This window comes from Manis javanica, chromosome 13, assembly GCF_040802235.1.
Source record: "Manis javanica isolate MJ-LG chromosome 13, MJ_LKY, whole genome shotgun sequence".
Taxonomy (NCBI): domain Eukaryota; kingdom Metazoa; phylum Chordata; class Mammalia; order Pholidota; family Manidae; genus Manis; species Manis javanica.
Window position 1 is genome coordinate 87830536 of NC_133168.1, and position 17269 is coordinate 87847804.

Sequence of the window (17269 nt, forward strand, 5' to 3'; positions counted from 1 at the left end):
GGAAGGCTCAGCAGGCTGTGTGTCACAGTGGGGGGCCTCAGAGCTGAGTAGGCAGCCAGGGGGTTGGGGCACCTGAAGCTTCTCAAAGTTCCCAACCAGTTGGGCAGAGCACACCCAGACAAACTTGTTCTCCTGTCCCTTCTCCCGTGCAGCAAGCTCCATGCAAACCCCACCCCTTCAGCAGCCCCCTTGCTGCTAGGGAGCCTGTCAGTCTGCCCACCTTTCCTTGTCCCAGAGTGGCTGGGTGTGGATCCCATCCTCCACAAATGGCAGGAATCTCAGTCTCTTAAGCACTCTGCCTGTCCCAGCTTCCCATCCTCCAGAGCACCATACAGTGTAGGTTTCTGCTTGTAAAGCAGATCTCCATGGCTGTGCATTCAGAAGTCCCAGGCTTCCACCCCCTCCCCACTACATTTCTCTTCCTCCCACCCGTGAGCTGGGGTGGCGGAAGGGGTCGGGTCCTGCTGGATCAAGACTTTCATATGTTGCCCTGTTTTGTGAGGTCTGTTCTGTTCATGAGGTCTGTGTGCAGTCTGGTGCAGCCTTCTTTCCTGTTGCTGTTTTAGGGTTAGTTGTATTAACTATATTTTCACACTATCTGTGGTTTTGGGAGGAGTTCTCTGTCTCACCTCTGATGCCACCACCTTGAATCTCAATATCAGAAAAATGTGTTTTATAAATATTAACATGGAGTATCACCCACATGTATTAAATTATGGATGAAATATCATTCGAAAAAGGACAAAAGTACACACTACTCCCTTTTGGTGACATTATGTTTTATCCAAACACAATTGAAAATGGAGGGCCATAATGCAACCCGATGTCCCATAACATGAAGAAAAACGTACATTGTATTTGATTGTGTGGAAATATGGAAAAACGGTTATGAAAGTCTAAAAAGACAATATTTCTACTGATCATATTCACAAATGATCTGAAATAATAGATCAGACTGTGCTCCATAAAATATAGACAACAAAATTAAGGCATAAGATGCATGCATAACTCTAAAAATAATACACCAATAATTGTTTGAATTCTACTGAAGTTTACCTATGTTTATAAACATTTTCAACAAATAAACAGTATGTTTTCTCACATAAAATTGGAACCAGACTTCCTAATATAGTAATTAGCTAGAGATGCTTTTGTTTGCAACTTTAAAAAGAGGAGTGGAATTTATTAGCAAACAAGTATGTTTCATTGTGTGCAAGGTGTGTGAAGTGGAGGTGACCCAGAGCAGTGCAGAGGATGGATGGTGTACGTTGGATTCCCAGGGCAGGAATCAGGCATCAGGAAATCTACTCCCGCATCGTCTTAATCCTCAAGGATTTGCACAACCTAGCGGATCAGAATGACACTAAAAATATTTGTCTAATGATGAGCTTTGGATATTGGCCCCCCAGGGACATAGAGACTGTGAGGAGTCAGCCTGTGACAACCTCCCGGAGCAGCGCTGACCTAGTCAGGAGGCGCACACCTGTGCTCCGTGCTGGGCTGCCCTTTCCTGACCGGAGCCTCCTGCCTCACTTGGTGTCTCTGCCCTTCCTGAGGACAGACCTTCTGTCTTCAGTATCCAGGCCACTTTTCAAGCTTTGTTCCACACTGACACCAGCCAGGGAACACAAATGCTTTTGTGAAGAGGACAGGTGTTTTAAAGCAACTACATCTATGGGAAGCAGTGAGGAGGGGACAGGTATGAAATGATCTGAGCCAGGCATCCTGTGGTCCACAGGCTAACTGTTTCCTCAGGGACAAGTTATGATGAACATTTGGACCAATACTCAGCCTGTCTCCTACATTCTCTAAAACATGGCAGAACTTATTTTCCTCCACAGCAGAAATCGTACCTTTCTCAAACACACTGATGTACATATTTCTGACATTTGCTTGAATTTTTGTGTTTCATATGGAGGGTGTGTGAACAGCTTCTCCATTTGTTTCCTGGTTCTTGATGCACCCCTGCACAGAAGTGTGTCTGCATTATCCCCATAGCTGGGCTAAAGGACGCTGGGGAGAAAGTGGAGATGCAGAGACTCAGCTGGCTGCCTTCCTTGTACACCTGCTTGTCTTTATAAAATTACCATGTATATTATATAGCTGCAGCAGAGGTAGTACAATAAATAAAAAACAGAACCTCCTTCCAACTCATTCCAGGATTAACCGATGTTGACATTCTGCTGTATCATCTTCAGTAAGTGAAGTAACAAAACAAAATGCTCAGAGCAGGCATGTCTCCTGTCTCCCTGTCAATTCTTGTTCTGCTTCCCAGAGACAACATCATCTTGCTGGTGAAGTAACCCTCCATGCATGGCTTTATGTTGTATATGTCTTCACACACTAACACAGTGTAGAAGGCCCCAACCATAATACCCACGAAGTAGGGAATGGAGAAATGAATTGTGATATGTCAGTATAATGTTGACCCTGCTAATTAAAATTAATTTGCCATGCACTATGTACGTCATGTCCAGAATGTGACCTCTCCTTGCCCACATTTCCCCATGGATGAGTGCAGTGGCAATATGGCCTGACACATGTGGAATTTAGCAAGGCTTTCAGGTGATTCTGAGGCATGCCAAAGTTTGGGTACCATACCCTTCAAGATATGTTGGATAGCTTAATTCTCCTCTTCCTGTTTCTTGGAGGCAGGAAATATTTTTGAAGGAAACCCACATGTTATTCTTTCAGTCTCGGCACTTTGGTACAAGGTGTGCCCCAGAGCTGGTGATCAGTAAAAATAAGGGACAATAAAGGGAGTGGATGGAGGACAAGGTGTAGAAGTTGGTGATGGAGGGAGAAATTAGAAGAGGGACAGATGTGAATTCACTAGGGCTCACAATATATACAGTTTTAGTGCTTTATTTTAAGCACTGGACCCAAACTCTAGCATATTTCAAAGCCTCTGGAGGGATTGTTAAGATATAAATGCCTGGTCCTTCCCCAGGATGTATCCACAGTAAGCCTGGAGTGCTACCACCTCTGCTCATTTCCACAAAGTTCCCAACTGATGCTCCTGCTTAGCTGGGGACTGTTCATTTCTTTTACTTTACCCCTTATTTTCCATCAGATTCAAAAATACCATGGAACCCAAAAATCACACAGGAGCTCCCGATTTCCTTCTTCTGGGACTGACAGAGGAGCCAGAACTGCAGCCCTTCATCTACAGCCTGTTCCTGTCCATGTACCTGGTCAGCGTCCTGGGGAACCTGCTCATCATCCTGGCCATCTGCTCTGATCCCCACCTCCACACCCCCATGCACTTCCTCCTCTCCCACCTGTCCTTTAATGACATCTGTTTAAACACAACCACGATCCCAAAGATGCTGGTGAACATCCAAGCGCAGAGCCAGCACATCCCGTACACAGGCTGTCTCATCAGGCTGGCTTTGTTGTAGTCTTTGTTAGTTTTGAAATTGCCTCCTTGCAGCAATGGCCTATGACCGCTATGTGGCCATCTGTCACCCCTTGAGGTACACGGTCATCATGACCCCCCGGCTCTGTGCCCTGCTGATTCTGCTCTCCCTGCTCCTTAGCGTTGGGGATGCCCTGCTCCACGGTCTGATGGCGCTGCATCTGTCCTTCTGCACAAACAGGGAAATCCCCACTTCCTCTGTGAACTTGCTCAAGTCATCAACTTGGCCTGTTATGATACCTTCATCAATAATATCCTTTTATATTTTGTGGCTGGCCCCTTTGGGGGTGTTCATGTCTATGGGATAAATTTCTCTTATATTCAAATTGTCTCCTCTGTTTTGAAAATACCTTCAGTGGAGGGAAAGCGTAAAGCCTTTTCCACCTGTGGATCCCACTTGTCAGTTGTCTCCTTGTTCTGTGGGACAGGTTTTGGGGTGTACATTTTTTCTGCAGTTACCAACTCTTCCAGAAAGGCTCCAGAGGCTTCAGTAATGTACACTGTGGTCCCACAAATGATGAACCCCTTCATCTACAGCCTGAGGAACAGGGACATGAAGGGGGCACTGAGGAAACTCATCGGTGAGGTACCTTCCCTGTGATTCTGCCATCTCCCCTAGACTTGGGATTCTAGAACGAGGCAATGTCATAATACTGGGAGATCCACAGTGTTTGCTTCTTCCATCTCCAAATTTTTCTTAAAAGCCTAGATAACATAATAGCAAATGAATTATCACCTGGAGATGGAACCTGAGTCTGCCTTTTATCTATCAATATGATATTTGACACATGTTTTCAATTCTCTAAACTCAGTTTCTTTGTTCAGTTTCCATTGAAGCAGAGGCTGAGGTAAGGGTCCCTATTTTAGGGCTTGATTTAATTTTGTGGATCATTCTGAGAAGTAGGAACATTGCAGAAGGTCGACGGACTAAGAAAAGATCGAAGTGAGGCTGTGGTCATATCTAGAGTCTAGCATCCACCTGAACTCTGGGTGGGGCCATGTCAGCTGCACCCCGGAGTCTGGTCTGTAGCAGAGGAAGGGAGCTGACCTGTTGAGTTAGCAGCCTGATCACTGGTATCCCTCTGAGGAACATGAGCATGCACCACACTGAGTCTCATTTTATGAAGTCGCTGAATAGGTTGTCCCACTAGTTTGAGAAGGTTGTGAGATACATGAGCTTCATCGGTGAGAATGCCTTAATTTCTAAGAGCAAGGGTATCTGACTTCAGTATCCCCAAACAATAGAGTTATCTGTCATTGCAAGGATTCAGTAGAAGGGAATGTACAGGACAAGCGGAGCAGGGATACATTCAGACCTCTTGCATCTATTTTGGTTCTAGGACTGGTTCTCCTCAGGGTTATCAGGTTGTGGTTCCACATGGAGATGTTGTATCAAGACATGATACCCGCAGAGGGAAAACTGTCCTCCCTTGAGCCTGATGATGTCCGAATTTTCCATGAAGTTAACCAGAAGATATCTCTGTGATGGGATGTGTAGTGGCAGTTAAAATGCAATGTCCACATCCTATTTTCTCTGACTTGTCAGCAATAAATGTTAAAGGGATGAAAGTTACTTAGGTGGAATTAGTGTCTTTCAGAGGATGATCTTATTCTGCATTATCTGCAGGGACCCAACTTGTCCTCTTTGTCTCTTTGAAATCTTCCTGTCTTAATACCAGAGCAGGTACAAGAACAACGTGGATACTTGTGTGTGAGAGACTGTCTTTAGCAGGCTACGGTTCAGCTTAGGATACACTAACCAATCACTGCTTTACTTTTTCTATTTGTCAAATGACTGTGAGCATTTCATCTTTTATCCAGTCCACTCCTCTGTTTGGGGGAAGAAAAAGATACATTACAAATCACCTTGGAATAAAAGTGTTTTGATCTATGAGTCATTGAGAGAAATGAGTGTTTCATCAAAATCACAGCCATAACACCATGATATTTAAACATCATCTCTGGTTCTGAGTGTGGGCCCTGTTTTGAGGTTGTCCCTGACTACCACCTACCTGCGTGGTTTGGAAATTGAAAATCCTGGAGAGCAGGGGAAGCATTTGTGGGTTTATTCAAGTGGAAGTTATCAAGAGGCAGGTGATGGACTCTGATTTACCTTTCTAGATTCCTTATTCTGCACTACTTCCAGGTTATATCATGTAGTGATAGATGCTCAGCTTGAAAGTCTGGCTGTGTGATTCAGATCCCTTCACTGCCAAATCACATGTCAGATGCCAGGTCTCAATGTGCCCATGTGCCCATAACCTCACTCACTCTGTCTTTACCTTTACGTGAATTGAAGTCAACAGTAAAATGGGGGTTGATGAACATGCTGATTTCATAGGTCGGTTGAAGAATAAAATTAATTAATATCAGCAGTGGTCTGAGAACTATGCCTGCTAATAGAGCTACATTAAGTATTAGAAGTGGTGGTGGTAGAAGCAGTTTACCGTAATTATTCCATTTATAATTATGCATGTTTCTAATATTATTAATTAGAAAATTATACCTGCAGATATGAAGCCAAATCAAGGAATACTGACATTTAATGGGGAATTGAAAGGACAGGATTTGGAAGTCCATTGATGATGCAGAGGATCACTTGACTCATGATCCTAAACTGCCACGCAGCCCAGCCTGCAGAGCACTGGTGACGCTCCCCGTCCGCCCGGGAGACGCCCTGGGTCTATTCCCACCTGTACTGACTTGGTCATCCATTCCTCCCGTCGGTGTGGGGTCTCCAGAGCAGCACGAGCACATGGAAATTGTTAGAAAGGACACTTTTTCAGCTCATGCCCAAACTCCTAGATCTGCTCCTCTGAACATGGAGCCCAGCTATCGGATTTATCAGGTCTGCTAACGGATGCTGATGCAAGGCACAGTGGAGACCAACTGCGCTAAAGTGTGGATTTGCTATGTTTTGGCTTTGGTATTCCAGGTAGTTAAGAAGACTTGAGATGTTACTCAAGACAAAAGCCACCTGTTGTTTTTTTTCTTAATTTGAACAAGTTGGTATGATGTGGGCAAAGAGTAAATATTCTCTAAATAAAAGCGGGATGATTGTAGACTAGCACACAGGACTATACAAATAAAAGAGATAGGGAGTGATGCTGAGAGAGGCAGATGCCAAAGAGCGCATTTCACAGTATTCATTTCAGATTAAAATGTGAGGGTTTTCTAAATTAAGGGAATTTTTACATCAATTATTGAGTCTATCACCTATATATTTTTTCCATTTGCCTCATCAACAACATGGACTGATAAAACCAAACAGGTTAGCTTAATCCCTCTTTCTGGCTCATTCAGGGGTTTCTGAACTTCTCCCATTCTTGCTGGGTTCCTTCTGACCATGTAATTTGGTCACTGTACTTGGGAAGCTGACATCTGTTTCACCTCCACTCCAGCCCACAGGATGCTGGGGCACATCCAGAGACCAAGCAAGCCCAGCAGTTCACAGACTGCCTCACGGAGCTCTGCTTTTTACCAGATTTTGTGGTCTTGGAAAACTTTCTTCGTGAGCCAGTGGTTTATGTATGACCGGTATGTGGCCTTTTGTTATCTACCACGTACGTCATCATCATCACCATTAGTCCCCCCAGCCCTCCCTGTAGCCTGCTGATTCTACCCTCCCTGTTCATTAGCGTTGTGGCTGCCCTGCCTCAAGCTTTTGATAGGGTTTTCTTTCCACACTGTTCAGAAGACACCCTGTAGATGCTATAACCTATTGGAAATGATCTAATCAATGGTGGTGGGGGGAATCAGTGACACAGGAGAGAGAGGGGAGAATGAGCAGAACTATGTCCTAGAGTAGACAGAGTCTGTGAGTTCTAAGCACAAGAGTATGTATAGCTCATGATCAAGGGCACATACAACTGAACACATTTCTATGAAGAACTAATAGAAAGCAATTAATCTCTTAAAAAAACACCTTCTCATGACACCTCATCCTACCCTCGCTAGTGCCTCCTTTCTCCTTTCCTCTTACAAAAAACCTCGTCAGAACAGACCGCTGGATTCACACTCCCCAGTATCCTCCCATTTCTTCTGAGGCCATTCCAACCTAGATTCAGTCTTGAACATTCCATAGAACCCACACTGTACCTTGTTATGTTCTGATTGTAATTATGCGTTCTTCTTATAATTGTCTTGTCTACAGGACCGACTCAGTTTATTGCTTATTTCTAAACTGTTTTGGGTGACAGTGCTGCACCCTGTGTGGTTTCCCTCCTATTTCACTGACTAGTATTTCCTGTTTTCCCACCACCCATTTTCATCACCTTCTCAAACCCCAAGCACTGGAGGATGTCCATGCTCCTTCCCCAGATCTTTGCTCTGTTCTGATTACCTTTACATACTTGCAAAGCATCCAGATTCATGGCTTTAAAGACCATCCCAAAACTAAGGACTCCCAATTTTTGTTGTTGTTGTTGTTGTCATTAATCTACAATTACATAAAGAACATTATGTTTACTAGGCTTCCCACTTCACCAAGTCCCCCCACCACACCTCATTACAGTCACTGTCCATCAGCATAGTAAGATGCTGTAGAATCACTACTTGTCTTCACTGTGTTGCACAGCCCTCCCCGTGACCCCCCACATACTAATTATACATGCTAATCGTAATACCTCCATTCTTTTTCCCCACCCTTATCCCTCCCTTCCCACCCATCTTCCCTAGTTCCTTTCGCTTTGGTAACTATTAAGAACTCCCAATTTTATGGCTCCAGAAAGGTGCAAAGTTAGGAGATTCCATGAGTTAATCTGAATGAACAGCAATTATTAATGCTCATTTCTTATGGTCATATGATAAAATGTACAGCAATTAAAAGGAATAAATGAGAAGTAAATGGATTGAAACAAATAAAGTTTCAAAAAGCAAGTAATTTCCTAACATTACCTCTAAATCACGGTTCACTTAAAATAAGTTTTAAAATGACACAAATATGAAAGCTTTAGTCACTGAATAGAAAATATTTCAAGCATACGAAAAGTACAGAGAAAAAAGTTCTTGGTATTCACCACTAAGGACCATTAAATTAAATATCTTGCCATATCTGTTGCTGGTGTTTCTAAAGAAATAAAATAACACATATCTATTTTTCCATATCCTAAAATCCTTTCCCCATGGGAACCACTTCCTGAACTTGGATGTATTATTCCTGTTTTTCATAAGTTCAATCAGCGTCCATAAAACATATATTTTTTTGCATTTTAAAGTTTACATATTTTACATGGCATTTTTGCATTTCTGTTTTTAAAAACAATACATTTAATGTCCTGGCACATTTTTCTCTGTTTCACTCATGTTAACGACCTTCCCTTATTTCAGCATCCTGATGCATCACAATTTGTTCTCCTTCTCCAACTGAGAGGTATTTTCATTATTGCCCTTACACACACATTCAAGCCCACACATAATATATAAACAATTATAAATAATGCAAGGAGAACATTTAAATTCGACACAGTGGTTGCCTCTGGGAACTGAGAGGAACAGACCATGTATACTATATTTATTCATGTTGTTTTATGATACTAGGAAAATAATTTTTATGGCAAAATGTCAAGTCTTAGTAATTCAGGAAGTAGGATGCATGATTATTTGCTTCTTATTCTATGCTGTTTTGCCTTTTCAAATATTTTATAGACTCCTAAAGAGAAACAGGTGGAGTAGGGTGTAGTCTCATATCTGCTTCATTCTGTAATTCCTCCCTCTCAGAATACTCATAATCAGGAAACCATGTCAAAACCAGAGATCTCTTCTACCAGGGGGTGCCCTGAACCAGGAGTGGGAGGGCAAGGAGAGGGTGGCCACACACCTCTGCCCCTTGCTAAAGAAATGAAAGAAAATGTTAGATAATTCTAGAATAATCTTCAAAATTGAGCAAGAGTAGATTGCTCTTGAGGATGGAAAAAGTCCAGAGGCTTAAGGATCACAGTAGGTCATTATTCAAATGAGAGATACTTGAGAATTATTGCAAAGGGAAAAGCAAAGAGGTCTAGGAGAAGATGGTGGGCCACTATGTAGGCCCCTTGCAGGTGACCTATTCTGCTTATCATCTGCATGTGTTCACCTAACAATTCCCTCCGGAGGGACCAGTGAACAATGACCTATCCCTGTTGCAAAATGTGAAGTAGGGGATGTCAGATTACTGGGTACCCACAGTAAGGGATGGTATTTAGTTCTTTCCTGTATGTGAATTATAAAAATGGAAAGCTCTATATGCAGAGAGCCCAGAAAGACAGTGAAGTTCCTGGGTTTTTAAACAGAAATAATTGTCAATGGGACCAGGCTCAGGTGTGCTCTATATGATCTGGGCATGTCTGTTGACTAGGTGGTCACAGGAAGACTATTGGCAGTGTCTGTGTCCCTTGGGATTTCAATATCCAAAGCTCCTCACTATTCAAATATTTTTACTCTCATGTGATCACAGGGCAGCACAAATCCTTGAGGAGAAAAGCCCAGAGATGAAGAACTTGGCTTTTTCTGATTCTCTTACCCTGAGAGGGCAAATGAATGCCATCTTCTTCGTCCGTATGGCTTGGCTCATGTGCTTTTCAAGTCACCTGGCCACCCAAACACATCTTCCTTATAGATCTTATGAAGCCCCCACATCTACAGGTGCAGTGGCCTTCCAGGTTATTCAGAAGAATCTCCCCAGCTGATTGACAAATGCACATGGAAGAATACGGGTCCTCAACTGTCAACATGCTCATAAGAAGAAAAGGGTGGAGAAAATGCCATTATTAATCAACTTTCCTGTAAAATGATAAATTTTTTTTACTTCCAATAATATGACAGCATGTCCATAGAGAATTATACCTCTTTAGCTCCTTTAAAAAAAAATACCTGAAGACTTCTTCAGCTGGAGTTCATTTATCTCAAAATCTACTCTAATGAGTTAGGTGACCTAACCATACCAATACTACACATGATGAAACTCAGTATAGTTGGTGATACTGGCTTTCTTCATGGAGTTGAAGAATGAACTTTGCAAATGCTCAAGGTAGGCAAGCAGGAGAAAAACGCTTTTTATTCAGAGAAAGCTAAATACAGAACTCCCAGCACACACTGGGAGTGGACAAGAGGGCCTGTGTCTGGTCTTTGTCTAGGGCTCTATATCCCAGAATTAGCGGAGTTGTCTAATTTCTATAGTTCCCACTGGATTACTGTCCATTGTTTTGACCAATCTCATTGAAAGTTGTCTTATTTCCAAATTTGGCAAGCTCCTACCAAGCTCACATGACTGTAACTGCCAACAAAATGACAAAAAAAGGATGTTCTCACCACAAGCATCAAGTTTTTGCACATTCCTGAGGCTCTCAGTAAGCATCCTGTTTCTGTCCTTTCCTGAGGCCCTTACCCTGCTCTAACTGGGCAGGAGCTGCTCCCTTTCTCAGTGGGTTCTGATATCATTCTGGGAAATAGTTTAATAGAATAAAACTCAACAATGACCTGGTTGAGGTAAGAAAGTCCTGCTCCCTTTCCTCTCAGTAGGTCTAAATCTGGGAGAAAATCCACACAGTCCTAACCACTGGGTAAGGCAGAAGCTTGTGCCCACCTAGGACCATGGCCTTGCTTACATACTCATCTTCTCCAACCACCACCTCCCAGTTTATTTTGAGAATGTTCCCCCCAAACCACTGTGGCAGGATCCCAGGGCCCAGGATCTCTTTATGGTACATGACCCAGAAAACTGCGTTTGTACAGCTGAAATTATTTGTCAACGATTCCAGAGTTAGAGAAAGACCAAAATCAGATTTCAAGCCTGAGTAGACAGGACCCTCGCCATCATGTTTTCAAGTCATTTTACAGAACCTTAGTCATTGAAAAGTTAGGCACTCTGAAACACCAGAAGGCCTTCCTCTTGGACTCATTCTAGACCTGATGCAAATAGGATGACAAAATCAATAAGGGAGAGCTATCCTCCTGATGAGTTTCCTAAAGGCCAACTTCATGTCCCTGTTCCTCAGGTTGTAGATGAAGGAATTCATCATTTGTGGGACCACCGCATACATCACTGAAGCCACTACAGCCTTCCTGGAAGAGTCAGCAACTGCAGAACTAATGTACACCCCTAATCCTGTCCCATAGAACAAGAGTACCACTGAGAGGTGAGACCCACAGGTGGAAAAGGCTTTATACCTTCCCCCTGCTGATGGCACTCGCAAAACAGAGGAGACAATTTTAGCATAAGAGAAAGTGATCCCAGAGAGAGGAAGACCCCCAAGTAGGCTAAACACAGAAAATATCAGGAAGTTATTGATGAGGGTATCAGAGCAGGCCAGCTTGATGACCTGAGCAAGTTCACAGAAGAAGTGGGGGATTTTCCTGTTTGTGCAGAAGGAGAGAGGCAGCACCATCAGACTGTGGAGCAGGATATTCACGACATTAAGGAGCAGACTGAGCAGAAACAGCAGGGCACAGAGCCGGGGGGTCATGACGACTGTGTACAGCAGTGTTTGACAGATGGCCACATAGCTGTTGTAGGCCATTGCTGCAAGGAGACAGCTTTCAAAACCAATAAAAACAAGGACAAAGCCGATCTGGGCAATGCAGCCTGTATAACTGATGTGCTGATTCTGTGTCTGAATGTTCAATAGCATCTTGGAGATTGTGATTGTGCTTAAAGAGATGTCAGCCAGGGACAGGTTGCAGAGGGAGAAGTACATGGGAGTGTGGAGGTGGGGGTCACAGCTGACGGCACTTCAAGCAGCTTGTGGAGATGCATGTCTCCTAAATGCTGACCTCATGTCGAGCACTGTCTAGTGGACATTATGTTACCTGCTAGCATCATTACGGCAGGATGCTTGATATGTTTCCTGGAAACTGCATCATGGAAACAGAAGGCTGACTTTGAGAACGGCAGAGAGACCCGGTGAAATCCCTGGTTTCTCTGCAAGAAGGGCCATGGCAGGGGATGTGTCTCAGCTGTTGCTTCCTGGCTCTGCAGCACTGTTGAGTGAGGTGGTCACAGACCCACTATTTGCAGTCTCTTCATCCCTGGGAGTTCAATATCCAAAGCTTCTCATTAGACAAACTTTATTATTATTCAGGTCCCAGGACAGTGCAAACCCTTAAAGACCAGGACTATAAAAGGAAGGCAATTGGGATGGCTGCTTCCTTAGGCTGTAAGGCCAGTTGTTTACCATCCATTTCTATCTTCCCATTGCTCCCATTGCACACACCTTGCACATGTGGGAATATCAGTCTTCTCTATTTGGACCCAGTCTACATGTTGTCAGTAGAAGCTATGGCATCTAATCCAGTTAGTGATATCAGGAAACTGATCCTAAATTTAAGTGTGAAAACATATTTTGTGTAAAAAAATACATTTTTAAGTATACCTAAATAATGGTAAAATGCACTCAGATTTTTCTTTCAAGATTCCCTGAATGTTCCCTGGCTCTTAAAATTCATTCTATTTCATACTGCATGTTCTGATCTACAATTTTTAAACATTTCTTACTGTCATCAACATAGACAGATTTGAGATTTTGAACATCTTTCCTATTTCAACTCAATAGGTTCAGGGTACATTTTCACTTCATGGGATCATGGGTTGAAATTATGACGCTTCATCTTTAATAGAGTTATGAGAAATTACAATGTCATGGGCAAAGCACTTCTCTGCTGTGTGATCCATACTGTCAGTGGAGTGAATGAGATTTCCACCTTAAATTCTTGCTGAACACGCATTTCATCATTAATGAATTTACTGTATTCATGCACTGATCAATTTATATTTCCATGTTACCTTTTTAGATGATCTTGTGTTGGAAACAATATGGCATTTCCTCAAAATATTAAATGAAGACTTACATATGATCTAGTAATTCCACTTCTAGATGTGTTCTCCCAAAAATGGAGGCAAGGACTTGAAGAGGCATTTGGAAGACCCATGCTCATGGCAGTATTATTCACAATGGCCACACGGTAGAAGCAGCCCACCTGCCTATCAACTGATGAATGGATAAACAAAATACGGTACACACACAATGGACTTTATTGAACCTAAAAGGAAGGAAATTCTGGCACACACTGCAGCATGGATGAACTTTGAAGACATTATATTCAGTAAACCAAGTCACAAAGGGGTACACAGTGCCTGATTCTACTTGCAGGCACTTCACTCTGTTGAGTGAGGTGGTCACAGACCCACTATTTACAGTCTCTTCAGCCCTGGGAGCTCAATATCCAAAGCTCCTCATTAGACAAACTTTATTATTATTCAGATGTTTCTACTTGCATGAGGTTCCAAGGTTAGTGAAATTCAGTCACAGAAATGAGAATGAGATGGCCAAGGTCTGGTGTCAAGAGGACCTAGGTGGACTGTCAATAGGTACTGATTTCAGCTTGAGAGATGATGAATTCTATGGATGGCTGGGAGAGGGGGTTGGAAAAATGGTTAAGGACACTGACCTGGACACTTACAAGTGATGACAGTAGTAAAAGAGTCTGAACAGCCAAAGCCATCTTAAGAGAAACAAAGCTATAGAATTGCAGTGAGGAGAATAACAAACAAGAAGTGATATTCATTCACTAAGTTGAAACTTTAACAAGGCCAAAAAGAAGCAAATCTTTGTAAAACATTTTATACTTGCATATGTAAAAGCAATAAAAAGATGTACAAAGTTATAAAAATGACAGTTTTCCATGGAAAACTGTATGATACTGGCAATTACGTATTGGCTGAATCAATGCACCTTCTCTGCATGGTTACATCGCTCCTGCCTTTTCTCTGTGTCTTCTCCATATCTGTCTGTATTATAAAGACACATATGATTGCATTTATTATCTATTCCTTTACATAATCTAGTTGAAGATCACTCACTGAAGAGACTTTTCCTAAATAAATATCACTGACGCTATTATCATATGATATAATGTCGTATCATGGTATGGAGAATTAGGATGTGGCCATACATTTTGAAGACCACCATTCAGCTCATGACACATATGTCTTCTGTTGACTCTATGGAAAGGTCTAATATCAGTTGACCAAAGAAAGGGTAGTCAGATTTCTGTTTCTTGGCATTATGTCCAAAAATGCCCCCTGTATCTGCTTCCCACTGATGAATCTCAAATGTCTCACAATCATCAAACCACTGAGGTAATCTAACTACATCAACTTTATGTTAATACAAATGAGCATAGTGGATGAGAGGGTTGCCTTGAAAGAGTATGTTTTACTAATGGTTAGTCTCACTGAGTACTAAATTGGGGTTAGAAAGGCTAGCTGCCTTGCCCCACTGCATGCCTAATTCTGGGATGCAACCGGCATGATCGTGACCACAGATCAGAAAAAAAGCTAGTCTTTAGAAATGACTGCACCCTTGCTTTCATCCTTTCCATATGCTACACACTTTTTACAATGTTACTCATTTGGAGAGTAACCGACAGAAAGAAAAAATAAAAAATAAATACTAAATGTGGAACCTATGACTTAGCATTGCTTCTATGGACCCTGAGGTAAAGAAACTGAGTTTAGAATGAAATAATTCTCAAACATCATGGAGATAGACAAAAAAACATAATCATGTTTCAACCCTGTATTGAAATGCATTTCAATATTATGTTATCCAGTCATTTTTGAGGCACATGGTGGTGGAAGAAAGAGGCGTCTGGCTCAGCCAAGAATCATGTCACTTTGACTCATTCAATAAAAACAAGTCCAAAGCAGGTGACATCATTAAAGATGGAGGTATCCTATTAATTATTTTCTTAAAGGCCCCCTTCATGTCCCTATTCCTCAGGCTGTAAATGAACGGATTTATCATTTGAGGAACCACGATGTACATCACTGAAGCTACTGCAGTCTTCCTGGAAGTGTCAGTAACTGCAGAACTAATGTACACCCCCAAAGCTGTCCCATAGAACAAGGAGACAACTGACAAGTGAGATCCACAGGTGGAAAAGGCTTTGCGCTTTCCCTCCACTGAGGGCATTCTCAAAATAGAAGAGAGAATTTGAGTATAAGAGAAAATGACCCCGGATACAGGAACACCCCCAAAGAGGGAAGCCATAAAATATATCAGGATATTATTGATGAGGGTATCAGAGCAGGCCAGCTTGATGACCTGAGCAAGTTCACAGAAGAAGTGGGGGACTTCCAGGTCCCTGCAGAAGGACAGCCTCAGCACCATCAGACTGTGGAGCAGCGCATTCCCCATGCCAACGAGCAGAGAGAGCAGAATGAGCAGAACACAGAGCATGGGGTTCATGATGACCGTGTACATCAGGGGGTGACAGATGGCCACGTAGCGGTCATAGGCCATTGCTGCAAGGAGACAACTTTCAAATCCACCAAAACCAATGACTAAGCCCATCTGGAAAAGGCATCCTGTGTAACTGATGTGCTGATTGTGTATTTTGATGTTCACCAGCATCTTAGGGATAGTGGTTGTGCCTATACAGATGTCAGTAAAGGACAGGTGGGACAGGAAGAAGTACATGGGGGTGTGGAGGTGGGGATCAGAGCCGACGGCCAGGATGATGAGCAGGTTCCCCAGGATGGTGACCAGGTACATGGACAGGAACAGCCCGAAGAGGATGGGCTGCAGCTCTGGATCCTCTGTCAGTCCCAGGAGGAGGAATTCTGAGACATCTGTGTGATTTGTAGGCTTCATGTTGTTGATCATCTGATGTAAAAGAGGCACTGAAAAGAAAAAATAGTTCCTGGTCTAACAGCAACAATACCACCAGGGAACTTGTGGTTCAAATCTGTCCCTTTGCTAATTTCTCCCTCCATCACCATCTCTCACACCACTTCTCTCACCACCTATTGCCTGTCTTCCCTTTATTGGCCCAAATTTTTAGAGATCACCAACTCCATTTTACACATTGTGCCAAGCGCTGAGACACCAAGAATAAGACATGGCATTTCCTTTAGAAATATCCCATACCTCCAAGCAAACAGAAGGACAAGAATAACATTATGAATTCTGCATTCCTGAACAATGGTCCCCAATAGTTGGCATTCTGCAGAGTCATCTGAAGTTCCTGTCACATAACAGATGGGTTAATTCATGCTCTGACCCCATTTACCCTTGGGGACACTTGGGTAAGCTGAGGCTTGATCATGGACATGAAGTACACAGTCAGTGCACAGCAAAAACTGGGTCTCAGTTTAGACTGTCTTCTGAGTGGACTTTTGTAAGTAACCTCTGTTAATGCCTCTGAATGATGCACAGCTCACATTTCTATAAAGTCATGCAGATTTCATAATTCCTTTAAATTTTTCAATATTTCATCCTGAACAATGCCCAAACTCTTTTCCCTTGTCTGAAAGGTATGTCTGCCTCTACCCATGAAGTAGCATGTACAAGGCCCTGGCAACCACCCAATTATATGCTCTGCTCCTGGCAAAGTTAAAAAGTGTTCCCCATCAACCTGAAGCTCATAAGATGCCCCCAATAAAGTGGTCCTGATCTTCATTAGTGGTTCATTCTACAGGAATCAGAGCACTGTGTCGGTGAGATTCTCTGTCTCATCCCAAGAGGATTTCTTCCCCTAAGATGACAATGTCATGTCTTTAAGAAAAACAGTTAAATATGAGAGAGAATGAATTGCATTGGCTTCTGTGAAAATAAGAACAATCTGCTGGTGCTTGGAAGACTGAGACAAGATAATGCAGGAACATATGGTATTTACAAGCCAAACAAGTGACCTAAAGGATTGTGTCTGTTAGGCAGTGGTGTTCCCTCTCTTGGGAAGAGAGAAGAGGCCATGACAGCCTTTATCATTTGGAGGATTACTTGAACTCAAACACTGAGCTCAGTCCAGACCAGTGCTTGCTTTGTGAACTGGGAACATTGTCTCTGCAGAGGCCTCGTGTCCTCACTTGTGTCC

At 42.8% G+C, this 17269-nt stretch overlaps 2 protein-coding genes and 1 pseudogene across 2 annotated transcripts; 1 reads left to right on the forward strand and 2 right to left on the reverse strand.

The window, feature by feature from the left end:
* Nucleotides 1-3086: 3086 nt before the first annotated feature.
* On the forward strand, nt 3087-4019 carry LOC140845398 (olfactory receptor 7G2-like; annotated as a pseudogene).
* Nucleotides 4020-11325: 7306 nt separating this feature from the next.
* LOC140845399 (olfactory receptor 7G2-like) lies at nt 11326-12090 on the reverse strand. Its single transcript, XM_073219479.1, has one exon. It carries the CDS (start codon nt 12088-12090, stop codon nt 11326-11328), a length of 765 nt encoding a protein of 254 aa, XP_073075580.1.
* Nucleotides 12091-15063: 2973 nt separating this feature from the next.
* On the reverse strand, nt 15064-16050 carry LOC140845400 (olfactory receptor 7G2-like). The gene has a single exon (XM_073219480.1). It carries the CDS (start codon nt 16045-16047, stop codon nt 15064-15066), a length of 984 nt encoding a protein of 327 aa, XP_073075581.1. The 5' UTR covers nt 16048-16050.
* Nucleotides 16051-17269: the final 1219 nt, after the last annotated feature.

Bases quoted from the DNA above. Each gene is read 5' to 3' on its own strand.
- LOC140845399 (XM_073219479.1), bottom strand. From the start codon at position 12,090: ATGTACTTCTCCCTCTGCAACCTGTCCCTGGCTGACATCTCTTTAAGC.
- LOC140845400 (XM_073219480.1), bottom strand. From the start codon at position 16,047: ATGAAGCCTACAAATCACACAGATGTCTCAGAATTCCTCCTCCTGGGA.